The sequence below is a fragment of the Perissodus microlepis genome, chromosome 4, assembly GCF_051167445.1.
Source record: "Perissodus microlepis isolate ML-2025 ecotype Zambia chromosome 4, ASM5116744v1, whole genome shotgun sequence".
Taxonomy (NCBI): Eukaryota; Metazoa; Chordata; class Actinopteri; order Cichliformes; family Cichlidae; genus Perissodus; species Perissodus microlepis.
The window spans coordinates 664,705-683,070 of record NC_140464.1 but is presented as its reverse complement, the minus strand read 5'-3'; the positions used below and the strand labels follow the sequence as shown (position 1 = coordinate 683,070).

The window sequence follows — 18,366 nt, the reverse complement described above, 5'->3', positions numbered from 1 at the left end:
AATATTTCATGTGTAATTTCAGGTTAAATGTTAAATGTTTCATATAAAAACGAGACACGATCACCTATTAATTAAAACAAATGAAAAACATCATATTTCATATGAACTATAGGCTGTAAATACAGCAGCGCCAGCTTTCTCCTTCACCAGACTCCTTTGACTTTTTCACTGATTTTAGAGCCGCAGACTGTGACAAACAGACATCCAGGTGTGTCTGAGCAGCATGAGGTGAAGCTGATCGTGATTGGTGGGTTTTTGGAGGTTAGTGTCCTGTTGGCTCTGAGCTTTCAGCAGTCAGTGGGACAGCAGGAGAAGAAGGAGAAAGTGAGTCACTCTGAGGAGAAAGTAGGTCGAACTGCAGCCTCATAATCCAAGTTCCACTTTCTGGATTCTGATTGGCCAGCTGCATCTCGAGCTCAGCATCCCCACTGCCCAATGAGCAGCCAGCGGGCGGAGACGAGCACTGTGTCCCAGTTTCAGATGGACTCGCACATCACTTCCTTTTAGTGCTGTGCGTACTTATATAACACGTTTACAGCTGTGTGGTGCGTCACCGTGACAACGGGTCACTCTGATCACTGATTTACAGCAGCAGGAGGAGAAGGTCCACAGCAGGAGGAGGAGGTCCACAGCAGGAGGAGGAGGTCCACAGCAGGAGGAGGTCGTCAGGCAATAAACAATAACACAAACTGAGATGTTGCACACTTGTTTGTATGTGTGGCACAGAGCTGCAGGCACATGCTTCATATCCACACCTGCATGGTGATGTTTTCGCGTGGAAGCAGTCTCCACCAGACTCCAGTCAAAAATGTTCCGTTTTTCACACGTTCACTTTTACAGTTACGTGTTTTTCACACTTCAGTCAGATGTTTATCAGGGTTAAAGCTCCTTCACTGACGCACCAGACTCCACTCATATACGTGTGTATTTACAGCTAATAATAGCTGCTTTTATTACACCTGGCAGCCGTCTCAGTCTGCTCATCTGAGGAGATGCTGAGAATCAGTAAATGCTTGGAGCAAAAACACGAAGCAGCCTGGCTTTCGTACGCTAACCCTCAAACCAAACTCCATTCACATTTGTGCTCATTTTAAACACGAACAGAATCCTTCACTTAGTCCACTCAGATATTTTCCTGATGTCAGTTTCCTACTGGTGACTCAGCAGCAGTCACACACGTCCACGTTACGCTGTATTAAGAGTGGGTGAGATGTGCGTGGAGGGGAAACTCCACAGTGATCTGCAGTTATCTCATTCTTCAGCCGGACTCCTGTGCATACACACTAACCAGCAGCTGCTTTTACTCCACTGTCCTCTCACCAGACTCCAGGTGGACCTTTCCACACCTTGCTGTGACCAAAGACCAGTGAAAATCTAACTATGTGCCCAAGAGCATCAGTTTTACAGGCTGTAATTTAGAATTATTTGTTACACCAAACTCCGTTTAATTTTTGGCTGATTTTACACTTCCGTGCATCTGAACCAAGCCCCAGTGAGAAACGTGCTGTTAAACCTGCATGTTCTGCAGACACACGTGAGCTCCGTGGCTGTCTCCGTGTTTCTATGAGAACACGTGACCCGGTGTGTCAGCAGCAGGAAGTCTTCCCGCGGGCTGCGCTCGGTTTTCCCTCAGGAGCCGCTCTGTCTGGTTTCTGATGGCGTGACATGTCCCTGACATGTTATCTAATCACGCGGACATGCGTGTGTGTGTCTTACGTCACGTTGTACAGTATCGGTGCAGCAGTGCATGCTGGGAAGCAGCAGGCAGCAACACGAAAGGAAACAGCGACTCCCGGTGGCAGCTTTACAAAATAAAAGCTTCAGCTAAAGAATTTAATGAACATTTTTTTCTGCTGGATTATAAATGAAAGAAGTTCATGAAATGTTTTCAAACATCGTTTTTCATAAGTTTACATTTAAAAACAGACCCAGCTCAAGCAGTCGCCCTCTTTAACTGGATTAGAGGCAGAAATGGGCTTTTAAAAACAGCCTTTTTATTAAAAATGAAAATGGTTTTACTCTGCAAACATGCTTTTATTGATTAAAATCCTTCAATAATTGGTTTATTTTTTCTCGTAAATATTCCTTTAATTTGACATATTTACTGACAGTTTCATTATTCCCTAAATATTTTTTTATACGTTTTTATTTTCAGTAGTTTTTCTTATTCTTTTATAACTGACTGCATTAAATTAGAAAACTTTGTTAGAGTGCATAAATGAGTCCCTTTGTTACCTGAACACTCAGCTCAGCTGTGACTGATGGATGCTTTTATTAGTTTAAAGATAAAGTTTCTGCTTCCTCTGTGTGAAACTGATGCTTCTGTAAATTCTATAAACTTCTTTATTTATCAGAGACAAACTTCATGTTTCACAGACCCAGTTTGTCCTGCAGGCAGAGGTTTATTTTCATGTCATGTGATCACAGACAAAAACACTTCAGGGCAGGTAACACATGTGCAGGTGAGAGAGCGACCCCCGGTGGATGTGTGAGAGAAGACAGGAAACGGTACAGGAGGAAGACGTCGTTCAGAGGAGAGGACTGCTGTAGAGAAACACCAACCACTCGGTCAGACGCAGCTCACCGCTGGGAGGCTTAGACACACACACACACACACGCACACACACACACACACACGTTCGTGTGAGACGCTGCAGCTGGAGCAAGAACACACGAGGTGAAATCAAAACCACTGAGATGAATGGTTGAGGCGGTCTTTGGGAGGTGGAGTAAAGTGGGGCGCCTGTCACGCCCCACCTGTGCAGGGTAACCACGGCGACTCAAGCATCCTTTACTTCCCCTGAGTCCAAGCCTCGCGTACTAACACACCTGAAACTCGATAATTTCACCTAAAAGCAGACTGAAGCAGCTTCCTGTTACCTTCAGCCCAGATGTGTCCACATGTTGCCCGTCCCGCCGAACGGACAGCAGGCGCGCCCGCCCCACGCGCGGGTATCCCTCCTCCACCTCCAGGTGACACACCAGCGATGCCGTCTTCAGGTAGACGAGGAGGCGCTGGGCGGGGTGCCAGTCAATGGCGAAGCTGAAAGATAAATGGTGATTAAACGCCGGCGTGGGAAAGAGGCCCCGCCCACGTCAATTCAATAATTGGTCAGCGCTTCACCTGGACCGCAGGCTCTGGATCTCAGACAACAGCTCGGCCTGCCCTACATAACACCGCATCACCTCCAGCAGGGCGGCGCTCAGCTCCACCTGTCGGCCCGTCAGGCTGTCCTCCGCGAGGCCCGCCGACCCCTCGCTCACCTGAGGATCAGACACCTTCATCACGCTCCATTTGAAGTTCGGCTACACATACTCACTGATCGATTGATCTACAGTTTGTAAGACACGCCCCTCGCATCTGTGATATCCAATCAGTTTCAATGAGTATTGATTATTGATTGACTAACAGTTCTTAGTGTCGGAGGAAACCTGACATCACGCACACCTGTGTCCTTACCTGCAGTCTGAAGCGGTCGTCATGGCTCCAGGTGACTGACAGCCTCAGCGGCTCCAGTTCATTGGACAACAAGTCAGAAGAGGTGTGTGGCCTGAGCTCCACACACAGCTCTGATTGGTTGAAGGCGAGCAGGTTGATCTGCATGACGTCCTGCGTGGCGCTGACGTGCACCTGCAGCCTGCCAGGTGACAGGAAGTCAGGTTAGCGACCAATCACAAGGGCTTCAATAGAGTCACGTGACTTTGTGGCACTCACTCGTCTCTAAGTCGCTGCCACTCGATCAGGTGACCGAGCGTCACCTCTGACTCCGCCCTCAACTGGGCCAGCTGAAGGTCACATGACTGCAAAGCATTCTGGGCGTTCAGCAGAGACGACTCCAGCTGCTCACTCTGCTGCCTCTGCAGGGAACAAGGAGACAAGGGCAGGAGGAGACAAGGAGAGGAGAGGATGAGGCGACAAAGAAAAGCAAGATTACCTGATGTTTCACCTCCTCGACTCTTAGTGACTGACTTTAACCTGTGTGTGTGTGTGTGTGTGTGTGTGTGTGTGTGTGTGTGTGTGAGAGATGTCTTTCTGAGGACCAAAATTGGAATGTGACTATACTTGTGGGGACCAGATGTCCGTCCCCACAAGATTGAAGACATTTTGAGGCTCAAAATATGGTTTCAGTGTCAGAGTCACAGTTAGGTTATGGTAAAAAGGAAAAGCATCATGTCAATGAGATGCCCCCACTAAGATATGAAATCAAGTGTGTGTGTGACCTTGCTATGCAGATGCTGAGCCAGCTGTGTGAGTGTGTGTCGTCTGTCGTGGATCTGCTGGATTCTGTCCTGCAGAGATCTGAGCAGCGCCTCGGTCTCCTCCACCCCTGACCTGCTCTCCACCTTCAGGGCCTTCCACCTGCCCCGAGCCCCGCCCTCTGACACACACACACACACACACACACACACACACACACACACACACACACAGTAAGTCACTTTCTTTGTGTTCTTTCCAGGTGAGACAGCACCACAGTGTGTGTGTGTGTGTGTGTACCTGGTTGGGGGGGGCAGGACTGTGCCATCAGTTGCTGGGCAGACTCCAGTCCTTCCAGCAGTGACATCATGGCGTCGAGGACAAACAGCTGACGCCACAGAACCTTCTGCATGCGACGGCGGTCCTGAACACACGTGACAGGACGATTTCAGGGAACTGTTTTGATCTGTCAGCTGATTGTAGTAAATACAACATAAAAGAGATGATGTCACACAGAAATTAGAGCCAACTTAAACAATAAAACAACATCATAGAAACATGAGGGTGACTCACTGACGGGGCTCAGTGTTCATACCCACTCACAGGAGCACAGGTATACGAAACATATTCCATAAACAAACACTCACAGTGTGTGTGTTCTGTTAGCACTGTGGACTTTATCAAACACACCAAAACATCTGGATCCTGAGCATGAAGAAGAAGACTGACTGAAGCTCAGCTCACTGAACCACTGGCACGCTCCAGACTGCTGCCTGTGAGTCATGTAACACGGCAGCCATTTTTAATGAGAACAGACAAAGCAAAGCCTTCCAGCGTCCCTCCTTATTGACGTTTCTCAGCCTCGTAGCTGGACTTCATGTATTTGTGGTGATTTTCATCAGACCCGAGTCTGTTTCTGCTGTCAGCCTGGAGCTGCTGAACACCTCCTCTACTTTATTCTAACGTTGCAGGGATGGCTGTAGCACGGTGACGTGTTACACACACACACAGAGGAAACTGCTCAGTAACTGCGTGTGTGAGTATCAGCTGCCTCGTGTCTCTGGTATGAAGTCCGCTCTGACAGGCTGGCCTCACTCAGGTGAGAAACTTTAAAACTTGTGACTGAGCCAACTCAGGGCCTGCTCTCCATTTCATTGTTTACGGTTTAACTATTCCCTCAGTGGGGGTCAGAGGTCAGGGTTTTGTGCGTTTTGCGAGGACTCTGATGTGTTGTGAGGTGTAGGCGGACTATTTTCTGCCACAGACCGTAAGGAAGAGCACCATCCGCGCCGCCTGGTCGCAGTCCGGCTCCGGTTCTCCGCGGGGCTCCAGCAGGGCCGGATCACAACGCCGAAGCACGCTGACAGCAAACAAACGAACAAACGTCAATACTGAACCCTCGGTGACGCAGACCGTTAGCTTCAGCTGCTAACAGCTAATAAACTTCAGATTTTCAATGTTTTATTTCATCACGCGAGGCAGAAAACCGTCGCGTGACCCACGGTTCACGTGTGAAAAGATTTCTGGAGTGGAAACAAACATTTATTGATGAGATTGATCAGAACATATTAAATATTTTCAGACTTACGCTCGCACCGCCGCCATCTCTGTTTTCAAATATCCGCGCTCCCACCCGGGAGCTGATTGGCTCTCTGACAGTGACGCTGCAGGCAGTTAAGCCAATCATCGTGTTGAAGACAGCGACACTCAGCGGTGAAATCTGAAAAGCACCCATGAAATAAAAAGATTTAAACATTAAAAACGTTTTTTTTGTTTTTTGTTTTTTTTTAATTATTAAACTTTATTAAGAAACAGTATACAGAACATGTACACAACCAGAACAGAATTAACATATGCCAGGGGTGTAATACAAAGAATTACATACATTCAAATAATTTGTAATTACTACAAATAGTAATAGTTTTCACAGCCTTTTTGTTAAGTGATCCACGAATCAATTTTATGTAACATAAAACATCATTATAGTAATGTTTAAAATTAGGCTTTTTGTTACTGTATTTGCATTTGTGAAATAAAATTTAGCTAAGATAACTAACAAGTTTATTATAAAGTAAACATCTTCTTTTTTTTGCCTTCGAAAGAAACAAAATACTAAACATTAAAAGCGTATTTTTTCAGGTTTAACTAATCCTGATGCAGAGGGGGAGGAGCCACGTCAGGTCATTCAGGTAAAACATGGAGTCGAGTGAGGACAGAGTGTACAAACTGGTGTATTACATTTAAACTTTTACATTTTTACAAAGGGTCAAGAGTCTTTACCCGAAAGAATTTAAAAAGACGTTTAAATGTGTTTTATGAATAGAGAAAATTATTGCTGTTTTTGAGATTCTTTAAAAATTTACTTGATATACATTTTATTTGATATTATAAACTCATAATATTCTGATTGAACGCTCGTGATCATGACAACATTTGATTTCGAGAACTTCATGTTAAAAGAGATCAAAACGAATCTCTGCCTTCTCCTTCTTCTCTAACCCTCTGCATGTCCTCCTTCACTACATCCATGTCCTCTGAGGTCCTCTTCTTCTCCTGCCTGGCAGCTCCAGCTTCATCCTTCACCCTCCCTCCTCTGCACATGCTCAGACCATCTCAGCCCCTCTGAGATGGTCTGAACCCCCGATGGACTCATTTCCATCCTGCTCACTCCCAGTGAACATCTGAACATCAGTTTTAAAAATAAAAAAAAAAGGGGGGGGGGGGATTTACGGAAATAAAATAACAATAATCTTATAAATGCGCTCATTTGTCTTTATTAAAGGGAAATGGGTTTAAACTTGTAATTGTGTAATAAGAATGCTAGAATGCCTTTATTTTGCGCAGTGAGCATGCGCAGGTGCAGCAGCGGGTCACGTGTTCTTGTAGAGAAAAATAAAGAAATCTCTGCAGAGCTGAGGCTAACGGCGGAGTTACGATCCTCACGGCGGAGACTCCGGGAGTGAGAAAGCAGCCAGCGAACCGAGAGAAGCATGAGCTAGGCCACAGAGACGCGGTGACGCTCACAGGTACCGTTTATTCACCTCACCTGTCCGAATGTGCGCAAAGCTAACGCGCATGCTAACGCTGAGCTAGCAGATTGGGCTCGCGATGGAGCGAACTCCGCATACTGATCAGCCTCTGCGGGGGGAGGATTGCACGGATAGATGTTGGTCACTGTGCACACAGCTGGAGGGGAGCGCGGTGAGGAGGATGAATCGTTAGCCCAGCATCCTAGAGAGACCCGGGCCGGTTAGTCCGGAGCCAACCCCCCCGCCCCCGGACCCGGGCTGGTGGGGTCTAGTGGAGGCAGAGAAGCTGTTCAATAGTTCAGGTTTGACCAACAGAAAACTGGTTTAAGCCACCAGGTGAATCCAGATTGTACCGTCAGGGTTCAGGCCTCCATCACAGGAGCAGCCGCTCACCTCTGACACATAGGCTACGTTCACACTGCAGGCGAAAGCGCATCAAATCCGACGTTTCTGACCCTCTGCGACCCATATCCGATCATGCTGTGACAGTGTGAACGGCACAAATCCGATATTTTCAAATCCGACCTGGGTCACTTTCGTATGTGGTGCTGAATCCGATACATATCTGATGTTTTAGAAAGCGACTGCTGTTTGATGGTCAAGTCGCATGAAATCCGTCTTTCACGTCACTGACACAAGACAGACGCCGAGAAGACATCGTGAACGCTTCCTGACCATCCGGTGAAACTGTTGGGAAGACAACGCTGGAGAAACGTGAACATTTTATTTGTTCTGTATAATCTGCAGATTCTGACAGAAATCTGCAGCTAGAAGCAGCGCTCCTCTAAAACAGCAGTAAGGATCAATATTAGGCCAAATGTAAATAACACAATAACTTTATAACTTACAGCAAAATTGGGAAACGTAAAGTCAGAAACAGTCAAACAGCACTGTTTGTTTGGTCTAAACAGAGCGCGTTGTGTGTGACGTCTTCTTTTGCGCATGCCCCTTTGAGCTTCACACTAGAGCGCGTTTGCTGTCGCATTTTATTTGTAGTGTGAACGAGCAGACAAAAAATCAGATTTGAGCGTTAAGACCTGCAGTGTGAACGTAGCCAAAGAAGAACAGCATCGTCAGGAAGGTAATGATCGGATTGTGTGTCTGTGTTTCAGGTGATCAGGTGTGTGTTGTATCAGCTGCAGGATGCCCATCCCTCCTCCACCTCCTCCTCCACCTGGGGGACCCCCGCCTCCCCCCACCTCCAGCCAGGTGAGCTTTCTCTCATTCATAACCTGTGAGCCTGAGAAGACTTGCAGCATGTCACAGTCTGGTTATTTAACTCCACCTCCATCTCTCAAAAGGCCAATACCAGCCCCCCGAAGCTGAGCAAGGAGGAGGCCAAAGGTCGTGGCGCTCTGCTGTCGGACATCTGCAAAGGCGCCAAGCTGAAGAAGGTGGCGGTGGTAAACGACCGCAGCGCCCCGCTGCTCGACAGTAAGACTCAGACACCAAAGAGCCAAACAACCCCCACAGAGCACCCATACATTCGCTTATACCAGTACCTACACCAGCAGCAGAGCCTGCCCAAACAGCAGGGGGCGCCGTCTGAGGAGCAGAAGAAGACGGTCGGAGATAAGAGCCCCACGCTGTCGCTGGAGAGTAAGAACGCCATCTTCTCTGGTACTGGAGTCAGCGTGCAGGAGGCCGAGCGCAGCCTGAAACAGCCGCCGTGTTTCCTGTCCACCGAGGGAGAGGGGCAGACGGGGCAGGACCCGCTGAGGTCAGCTGACCTGATGGTCAGCAGATCAGCTGAAGGTTTACCCCCCGACGGGGTCCTGGGGGTGCTAAGCTCAGCTACGGAGCGCTTCCTTTAGATTCCTGCGTCTGAAATCAGCTGATCGCTCATAACCATGTGACCAGCAGACGCAGTCAGATCAGAGCTGACCTAAACTTGCCTGCACAGCGGAGCACGCCTCACACTCATCCTGATGAATAACTAAACCTGTGGGGGGGCACGGGTCCTGATACGGCCCCGGTCACGAGCTCACGCTTCAGCCTGTGATGTATGTAAACATGGCGTGGGCCACGCGTGTGTGACTTGTTAGTGCTAGCACTTTAGTTCAGACCCTGCGCATTAAAACCACAGACTCCTGTTCTGGGATCTGTTTTCCAAAGTTACCAAAATAAAGTTTAAACATGTTTCAGGACAAACGCTCAGCAGAGTTGAAACAGGAAGTGAGCGCAGGCAGGTAACACGCAGGTAATTCATCGAACCTGCTTGTGTTTCTGCTGCTGGCCAGCAGGAGCAGACGCGTTCGACTGTGCGGCCGCACAGACGGCGTTTAAATGTGACCCGGGTCCTTCGGGCTTATATGCGGTCACCCCTGAAGATCCAGCCTGTGCAGGAAACCCCGTTCCTCCTGGAGCTGTCACACACTGGTCCGCAAACACGCTCGTCGTCAGTGTGACGTCACAGCGAGGACGCAGGTGATTAATCTGGTATCAGTGTTGGGATTGGAGAGAGCGTCAGAGCTTCGAGTCTTCTTCTGCGTACCCTCGGTGGCGGCGAGGTGTGAACAGCTGTACAGGCAGAGACGGCCGTCAGCTGCCTCTGACGCGCGCTCGGTCAGTTTGTAGAAGCAGGCTGAAACCGACGTCACTGCATGAGCTGAAAGACTGGAGGAGCGATCGCTCTGCTGCTGCTCCTCCGTCTGTAGACGGCTCGTCGTCTGTTTGACGGGCGGCTCTGAAAGTGGCCGTGACTCCTCTGCCCGTCATCGGGCTCACAGTTGACCTCCACACACACACGCCGCGTCCCCTCCGGCTCTGACTTCCTGTTTGTTTCTGTTCCACCTTTTCCTGTTTCTCCTCATCTGATCCGTTCTGTCTGTGTCGGCTTCACCCTGAACCTCCGTCATGTCTCTGCTCTAACTTCTCTTCCTTTCTCCGCCGAGTTCAGACTTCAGGTTAAAGTTGCACCGTGGCGGTGGCGTGCGGGCTCGGTGGGCAGGTGACGGAGCGGCTGTTGAAACAGATGCTGCAGCTTCCTGCACAGCTGCTGATGACCTGATGATGCTTTCTGCTTTGCTGTGTGTGTTCCTGCTCTGTAAATGTCTGCCGTCCACGCCACCCACAGTTTCATCCCAAACCATCGACGCACTCGCGACCGCACGTACGCGACACGGCTGAGCGCTCACCTGTCGGTGGAGCTGATGTCCTGGCCTGATGCTGGTTTGCAGAACAGGAATGTTTACAAGCAGGTTTCTGAAACTCTATAACGTGTCATTGAAAGCCGTGCTCGCCGTTTCCTGCGTAGACTCTGTCGGGCGACTGAAAGCCGCCCTGTCACACACCGATCAGCAGGATCATTGTCGTTGTTATTTATGTAGCACATTTAACTCCAACAGCAACGTTGACCAAAGTGCTGAACAGAAATACCAACTAACTCTCATAGTGTATTAAAAGGCAGTGAATACCATAGATTGACAGTCGGAGCCTGTCTGATGTGTGGGGGGAGATTATTCCACAGTTAAGGCGCCGCGACCACAAACGTTCGATCGCCTCTGTGAACCAGCCTCGAACTGGCTAAAAGCAAAAGATCCTTTGATCTAAGAGATCCAGAGGGTGCATAAGGCTGCAAGAGGTCCGATTAAACACCCAGGAGCCTGTCCGTTCAGGGCTTTAAGTCTACAGTACAATTTTAAAATCAATTCTGATGTGAACAGGGAGCCAGTGAAGACGGCGAGCATCGGGGAAATATGTTCACGTCTTTTAGTTTGTGTCAGAAGACGAGCTGCAGCATTCTGGACCGACTGCAGTCTGACAAGGCAGGTCCGACTAACTGCAACATATGAGGAGTTACAACTGTCCAAAAGATAAAAATGATCCCACCTTGGATAAAAGCCTCAGTTTGTACAACTGAGCTAATCTGTATTTTAAAGGTGAAGTTATTGTCAAATATAACCGCCAAATTTTTAACGTGCGACTTAATAAAAGGCTGAAGACTGCAGGTGAGAGTTAAAGTGCTGCGATTGCTACGAAACGTTTAGGAAGTTAGAGGCCATCCAGGCCTCAACTTCACTGAGACACTGATGAAGGCTTTCACTGGAGCAGAGCAGCTTCTCATCAGTCTGAGTGTCATCGGCGTATCAATCAAGTGTTATATTCGTTATATGAAAGTTAGCTAGAGGCAGCATATAAATAGAGAGTAAATTGGGCCCAATATGGAACCCTGAGGAACACCACAAGTAAGGGGAACTGAAGAAGACGTGAAATAGCCAAAGCTCGCAGAGAAAGTCCTGAACCACTATGAGGGAAAACCCTTGGACAGAGCTTTAAAACCAGACTGAAACCTCTCCAGAACATTTTTATAACAACAGCTGTGTGCAAAGAAATTTTGTCTCGACTGTAAAGTAGAAACCCAGAACGTGTCCACAGTGGGTGGATGTTTCGGGAGTGAAACTGAGAGCGTGCAGCGGGATCAGTTAACTTTTAGCTCATACGCAGACACACCTTGCTAACCTGCAGCGGGACGAGTGGGCGGCAGACACCTCTGACCTTCCTCTACAGCATGAAGCCTGCCGAGGGCTGCACAGCTCGGTCATCCTGCTGCTTTCACTGCTGAAGGGTTGCTCTGCTTCCTGTACCCGTGTGCTCAGACCAGCTACAACTCGAGTTAGCATTTCCACTTCCTGTTTCCTCGCTTTGAAGTCAGTGGGCTTTCCTTTCAGTGTCTGAGAGGTTAACACTCAGGCCCCGCCCCTAACAATGCAAACTCTGACTCACTGCTGCCTCTACTGGACGGTAGAGGAACTGCAGGATTGGAGGTGAATTTATTTGTTCTAACATCGCCTCGTTAACCCACTGGCTTCATGAGCATGGAAAAGGGGCGGTGCTAACTTCAGAAGCAGAATGAGCCTTCAGGTAAAGGTGAAATAAAGACATTTTATCTCACGGGTGGGCGTGGCCACTTCAGACCAACTTTACATCTACTTCCTGTAGCAAATCCCAGACTGATTATGGCATGTTTTCAGTCGTCATGACGTCTGGTCTGATGGTGGTGACGTGACTCCTTCCTCGTTCGCCCTACCTGACGGATACAATGTCTCCAGTTTGTTCCTGACTGATGCAGCCCTGATGATGTCACTGTGATGTAATAGGTTATAATCTATGTGTTTTCGACTGTTTGTTGTGCTGGCGATGATGTCATTGGAGCTGCGTGGGAGCGTAAAACACTTAAACTTAAAGTCTCACTTCATCTCACCTCATCTCACCTGTGGCAGTCTCCTGACCTCACCTGCATCCTACCTCGCGCACTAATCCATCCCATCGTCACGTCAGTGACGTCATCGTAGTGTCGTAGCTGTGGTGTCGGTGTAAAGCAGTGATGTCACACCCTCAGGAGGCGGAGCCCTCACTCATCTGTCCGATGGTTGTGGTTCTCAGAGCCGAAAGGAGGTGGAGCAGCAGCTGCAGGAGCCAATGGGAGCGGAGCAGGCAGTCCATCTGGTTCTGCTGCACCAATCGGAGGCCTGTTCACAGGCGGAGTTCCCAAACTGAGGCCAGTTGGAGGTGAGAGGTCATTTGCTACTTTGTCACTTTGTATTTTTTTCAATTTCAGATCGTTTTTGTTTGTTTTTATAAAAAAATCTTCTCTCAAATTGTAAATATTTTAATGGTATTTTTTATTTTTATTGTTCATTTTTATTTAATTTACAAATAAAAATAAACGGGTGTTAATAAAGTTTTAGATGTTTGTAAACTTACCTTGCCATATTTTCCATAGATGGCGCCGTCGGTCGCTCTCCCTCCACTCGGGCTGCTGCGCCCCGCCCTCCCAGCCATCGCCATGATGATGCAGAGAGCCCCTCCCCTCAGGCATCATCACCCATGGAGACATCTCGCACGCCGCGTCCTTCCCTCCCCAACCTGTCTTCATCCCCTTCTCCCTCTTCCCCCTCCTCTACAGCCTCATCCCCCTCCACCGGCATGAAGCACTCTTCCTCTGCCCCTCCTCCACCCCCTCCCTTATGTCGCAGAGGTAACGCCCCCTCCCCTCCCACCTCCGCTTACAACAGAGAGAAGCCCCTTCCCCCCACCCCCAACAACACCCCTCCACTGCCCTCCAAACCCCCACCATCTCCTAGCAACAGCAGGCGCCCTCCTACCTCGGGAGGAAACCCCGTGTCCTCCTCCTCTCTGGCCCCGCCCCCTCCACCATACCGCATCACTAACGGCCCAGCTGGTGGCGGTGGAGAGGCAGCACCCGAGCTGCCACAGCGCCACAACTCACTCAGCAACAAGAGGCCCGCCCCCTCACCAGGGGGCCACACCCCTTCCAGAGGCCCTGCCCCTCCACCTCCTCCAGCGTCACCTACACCCTCCCAGCAGGGTGCCAACAGGCCACCGCCCCCTGTTAGAGAGCCGCCAGGTAGAGGAGCAGGTGAGAGGTGATGTCCTTAAGTTACACAGGCAGTAAGACATAGTGCTCCGGGTGCATTATGGGAAATTTAAGAGCAAATGTTCATTTTATTTTCATGAATGCTTTAACAAACATAACACATTTTAATAAAAAAATGTTTATTTAAAATAATAATTTTTTGCGTTCTGTAGACATTCCTGCAGTTTAACTCATTGGTGTTATCTGGCCTATAATTAGCCAAGACAGGTCTAGTTTTATTTTTTTATTTCTCCAGGCTAAATGATGACCCTCTAAATTTGTGACACGCCATTTCCTCTCCAGATTACGAGTCATCTACTTTAGGCTACGTGTTTGAGAATTATACCACGGAGTCAGGTACTTCTGATTAGAGACCTTAGTTTTCACTGGAGCTACAGTATCCAGAGTCGTACGTAGTGAGGAGGTGAAATTATTAACCAGATGATCGACCTCTGTTGGGGTAGCGTTCAGATAGCTGCTCTGCTCAGTGTTGGTACAGGGCATTGAGGATGATAACAGTGGGTGGATTATATTCTTAAACTTAGTTACAGCGCTTTCAGAAAGACATCTACTTTGATAAAATCTACTCTCCACCGCTGTGTAATCAATTATTGTAAATGTTATCAGGAAATGATCAGACAGGAGAGGGTTTTCAGGAAACACTGTTAAATGTTCAGTTTCTATGCCATATGTTAAAACAAGATCTAGAGTGTGATTAAAGTGGTGGGTGGGTTCTTTTACATTTTGAGAGAAGCCAATTGAGTCTAATAACAGACTAAATGCCATGTTGAGGCTGTCATTTTTAGCATCTACATGGATGTTAAAATCACCCACAATAATTATTTTATCTGAGCTCAGAACTAAATCAGATAAAAAGTCTGAGAAATCAGACAGAAGCTCTGTGTAAGGCCCAGGTGGACGATAGATGATAACAAGTAAGACTGGTTTCTGAGTTTCACAGCTGGGGTGGACGAGGCTAAGCATCAGGCTTTCAAATGAATTAAAAGTCTGTCTGGGTCTTTGGTTGATTAATAGGCTGGTGTGAAAAATTGCTGCCACACCTCCCCCTCGGCCTGTGCTTCGAGGTTTCTGGTAGTTAGAATGACTCGGGGGTGTTGATTCATTTAAACTAACATAATCATCCTGCTGCAACCAGGTTTCTGTGAGGCAGAGTAAATCGATTTGTTGATCAATTACTAAGTCATGTACTACACCGTTCAGCTGCTTTACTTAGTAAAAGTCTGCTTGCTCGCTCCGGCTGTGAGCTCCTCGCTGATGTGTAATTACAACAGTGAGTGTGTGATGAAGTGGGTGTGTCTGCTCTTCAGTCATGGAGCAGGTAGACCAGCTGCTGTGATCTGAGCACACGAGCTGTGGACACTCAGGGTTTAAATTAGATGCAGAGACGGGTTTAAGGTGGAAATACTGGAATAAAAGAAGAGACTCTGAGGTTTTCACCCTCAGAGTTCAAATCATGTTCAACTCTGGACGTCATGTGATGGAATTTATTTAATCGTACTTGTTCTGAAAATATTCAGATTTTTTACCTTTGGTTTCGTTTTTTTCTTTTAAAATTATTATGAAATTGTTGTAACTTCATAAAAATTTAACAAATTATTTTTGATTGTTAGACAGTTTTCAGAAGTACAGTCACCTGTGTCGATCACCTGTATTGATCACCTGTGTCGATCACCTGTATTGATCACCTGTGTCGATCACCTGTGTCGATCACCTGTGTCGATCACCTGTATTGATCACCTGTGTCGATCACCTGTATTGATCACCTGTGTCGATCTCTCCTCAGCTCCTCCGGTTCCGGTCCAGACGTCCTTGAGGGCTGGTGGCAGAGAAGCCCCGCCTCCCCCTCCTTACAGGACACATGGTAGCCCCTCCCTCTCTTCTGATCCCCCGACCCGAGGAAAACCTCCTCCCCCGCCCACCCGCACCCCAGCCGCTCCTCCCCCGCCTCCCCCTCCTCTCCGAAACGGGCACTCCTCCTCCGTCCCTCGCTCGTTTGCGGGTGAGTCCGTCTCCAGCAGGCGGTCGATGAAGCTGCTGCTGATTTCCTCTGTGATGATCTGATTAGATCTGAATTCGTCTCCTCGCTGCTGTGTCCTCCTCCTGTCTCTCCCCTCTTCTCCTTTTATTTGTAAAGCCGTGTAAACGCACACTCAGCTGTTTGTATCACACTCTGAGCTGTTTCCGTGTCCTGACTCTGTGTCGTCCTCCTGCAGATGATTTTGAGTCCAAGTACTCGTTCCATCCTCTGGACGACTTCCCTCCTCCGGACGAGTACAGACACTTCACCAAGATCTACCCGAGCAAGGCCAACAGAGGTACGACCTCGTGCACGTCTTTGTTTTCATTCGTCCGTTTATTCACAAAAATAACACAGAACAGGAAGTGACGTTAGGACGACGAGTTCTGCTGAAACAGAAAGAGGTTCAGTGGATCCGTCACGTTTTATTATTTATTTATTTATTTATTTATTATTATTATTATTATTATTATTATTATTATTATTATTATTATTATTATTATTACAAACAGAATCCGAGCAGACACAGGGGAAGCTCAGAAGTTTAACAAACATTTTTGTTTGTTTCAGTGATGCGAGGAGCTCCTCCCCTTCCTCCGGTCGGGAGGTGAACCAGGAAGATCGCACACCTGGACCACACACACAGAGACACACACACAGAGACACACACAGACACACACAGACCCACGCAGACACACACACAGACACACACAGAGACACACACGCAGACACACACAGAGACACACACGGATACACACACCTTACATCCATCATCCTGTCTGAAGTCTGCGGCGTTCCGGCTTCGTCATGCTCGCCTTCTCCATCGCTGCCTCATCTATGCTCACAGCTGATTGGCTGAGAGAGGTCTGACAGAGGGACAGACTGACGAGTCTCAGAGAGATGGCGGGAGGAAGCACCGAGGAGCCTGATTTAAAGGGCCAGTACGTCCGTGCACGAGTCCTCCGAGATAAATGTGAAGCTCGGGAGGCGCTGAGCCTCCTCTCTGCACCGTTTTCATGTTTTTAGTTTTGCACCGGCACTTTTTGTTTTCACAGACGTCTGCACGGACGCAGGACACAAGAACAAAGTCACTCAGTGAATGAGCTTAAAGGAGCCGCTCGGCGTTTTAGGAAACCTTCTACAAGGAGCTGATTGACAGGAGACTCGTCGTGTCCCTGAGACAATGACGAAACATTGAGTCGCTCCTTTAACGAGGCTTCAACTCATGTTTCCTGTAGGAAGCTGGATCGGGACCTGAACTGAACTCACTTCCTGTGTGAGGAGACACGATGGCGGAGTAACTGCTTCGTCATCGTCACCTGCCGTGGTGATGTCATTGACCTCTTACTGAGACTGGAGCTGGTCCGTGAGCGGGCGGGTCTTTAAGTGCCAAGTGGGAGTAACTCATCTGGGATCAGCTGACTCCTGCTGCAGGTCATCAGCAGGTTATACCATGTTGGTGGACTGTGTGGGGGGGTGATGGAACAAACCATCACAGACAGACTGGAAGTCTCCCACCTGCAGCGAGGACTTCCTTCCTTTTTCCTTCCCTCTAACTACAAACTAAACCTGGTGCATGTTGTCTTTATCTGAGCTGTGTGTGCGTGAGAGAGCACATCATTTCTTTTTTTAACCTGCAGTGTTAAATAATTACCCATGATGCAGAGCGCGCAGGTGTGAGCAGCAGGTCGACACTCGCTCTGATTTCAGGAGCTGAATCTTGAGTTTTGTTTGAGGTTCAAATCAGGAAGCTGACGATGTAAAATAATCTGAGAGCGACGAAGTCGAGAAGTCCTGATGAAGATTCACACAAGTAAAAATGATACTAATGAAAGTTCTTGGAATAATTTGTCAGTAGAAATGCTTTAATGTTTGATGTGATAAAACATTTAATTTAAAAAAGCTCTGAAAATAATTTTGATTTAATGCTCGAGTTGATCAAAATAATAAAATGACATTTAGAGAAAATGAGGAAATTTCTGGAAATGAAGTCAGATTACATTTCTTTGATAAAGCTGAAAAAGAGAAACTGTAACGTGTAAAATCAGGATGTTTTTATTTACCTCGTTTTCTCTAACGTGTCCGTGTCACACTCGTGTTTCCAGTTTCTTGTGACTGTTTCGATATTTTTAAACGTACGTTCATGTTCGATGACTCGTTTTGTTTTTCACATGAAGCCTTTTTCCCGTCGCGTCCTGAATCCTGGTCACGTGACCCATGAGCGGTTTGAGACTGAATCTGATGTGGTGCTCAGGTTTGAGGTGTTTGCGGTCAGAGCAGATTTCCGCTCTTCTTCTCTGGATCTTCGCTTGCGGTCCTGCAGCAGCAGAGTGCGGCTCAGTCTGCACGCTTCGTTCCATTTTATAGCAAACTGTCTGATTTTGTGTTCTTTGATGATGCATTTTGAACTGCAGCAGAGCCTCCTGCCCCATGCCTGGTCTGTTCTGCCTTACACACAGTTAGACTCTGTAAAAAAACGACTAAAAGCTGTAACAAAGCGACCCGTGTGCTGCAGGGTGGTGGTAGTGATGGTAACCGTAGTGATGCTAGTGTCGGGCTGTCCTGCAGCTTCACTGAGGCTGACACTTCAGTCCCAGTTTAACAGCATGCTCCTCTGCTCTCAATAAACTCCTCAGCGACTCTCTGTGTCCTGTCTCATCTCATTTCTATGGCTCTGTTATAAAATCTGATGGTGTGTAGAAATTAGATGAAACATGGAGCT

The 18,366-nt window shown here is 48.0% G+C and overlaps 2 protein-coding genes across 4 annotated transcripts; one reads left to right on the top strand and one right to left on the bottom strand.

Moving 5' to 3' along the window:
• Positions 1-2,378: 2,378 nt before the first annotated feature.
• On the bottom strand, positions 2,379-5,913 carry LOC146387893 (uncharacterized). Its single transcript, XM_084924924.1, has 9 exons — positions 5,787-5,913; positions 5,465-5,558; positions 4,499-4,622; positions 4,222-4,379; positions 3,716-3,858; positions 3,461-3,638; positions 3,125-3,264; positions 2,881-3,043; positions 2,379-2,594 (listed from the first exon to the last, which is right to left on the bottom strand). The coding sequence occupies exons 1-9, from the start codon at positions 5,801-5,803 to the stop codon at positions 2,529-2,531; spliced, it is 1,083 nt and encodes a 360-aa protein (XP_084781050.1). The 5' UTR covers positions 5,804-5,913; the 3' UTR covers positions 2,379-2,528.
• A 1,120-nt stretch (positions 5,914-7,033) lies between these two features.
• Positions 7,034-18,285, top strand: wipf2b (WAS/WASL interacting protein family, member 2b). 3 transcript variants are annotated; one of them, XM_084924919.1, is made up of 8 exons: positions 7,034-7,224; positions 8,340-8,436; positions 8,529-8,847; positions 12,613-12,738; positions 12,953-13,609; positions 15,411-15,626; positions 15,841-15,942; positions 16,215-18,285. In XM_084924919.1, the coding sequence occupies exons 2-8, from the start codon at positions 8,371-8,373 to the stop codon at positions 16,253-16,255; spliced, it is 1,527 nt and encodes a 508-aa protein (XP_084781045.1). In that variant the 5' UTR covers positions 7,034-7,224; positions 8,340-8,370; the 3' UTR covers positions 16,256-18,285. The 3 variants fall into 3 exon arrangements, with proteins under 3 accessions (XP_084781045.1, XP_084781046.1, XP_084781047.1); XM_084924920.1 differs by having other exon boundaries at positions 7,035-7,224; positions 8,529-8,826; XM_084924921.1 differs by having other exon boundaries at positions 7,036-7,224; positions 8,529-8,661.
• Positions 18,286-18,366: the final 81 nt, after the last annotated feature.

Excerpts from the sequence above, each read along its gene's own strand:
- LOC146387893 (XM_084924924.1), bottom strand. Across the intron at positions 4,623-5,464 it reads GGATGGTGCTCTTCCTTACG|GACCGCCGTCGCATGCAGAA; the intron begins GTCTGTGGCAGA and ends ACGTGTGTTCAG. Across the intron at positions 3,044-3,124 it reads ATCCAGAGCCTGCGGTCCAG|CTTCGCCATTGACTGGCACC; the intron begins GTGAAGCGCTGA and ends TTTATCTTTCAG.
- wipf2b (XM_084924919.1), top strand. The coding sequence starts at position 8,371 with ATGCCCATCCCTCCTCCACCTCCTCCTCCACCTGGGGGACCCCCGCCT. Across the intron at positions 8,437-8,528 it reads CTCCCCCCACCTCCAGCCAG|GCCAATACCAGCCCCCCGAA; the intron begins GTGAGCTTTCTC and ends ATCTCTCAAAAG. Across the intron at positions 12,739-12,952 it reads CAAACTGAGGCCAGTTGGAG|ATGGCGCCGTCGGTCGCTCT; the intron begins GTGAGAGGTCAT and ends TATTTTCCATAG.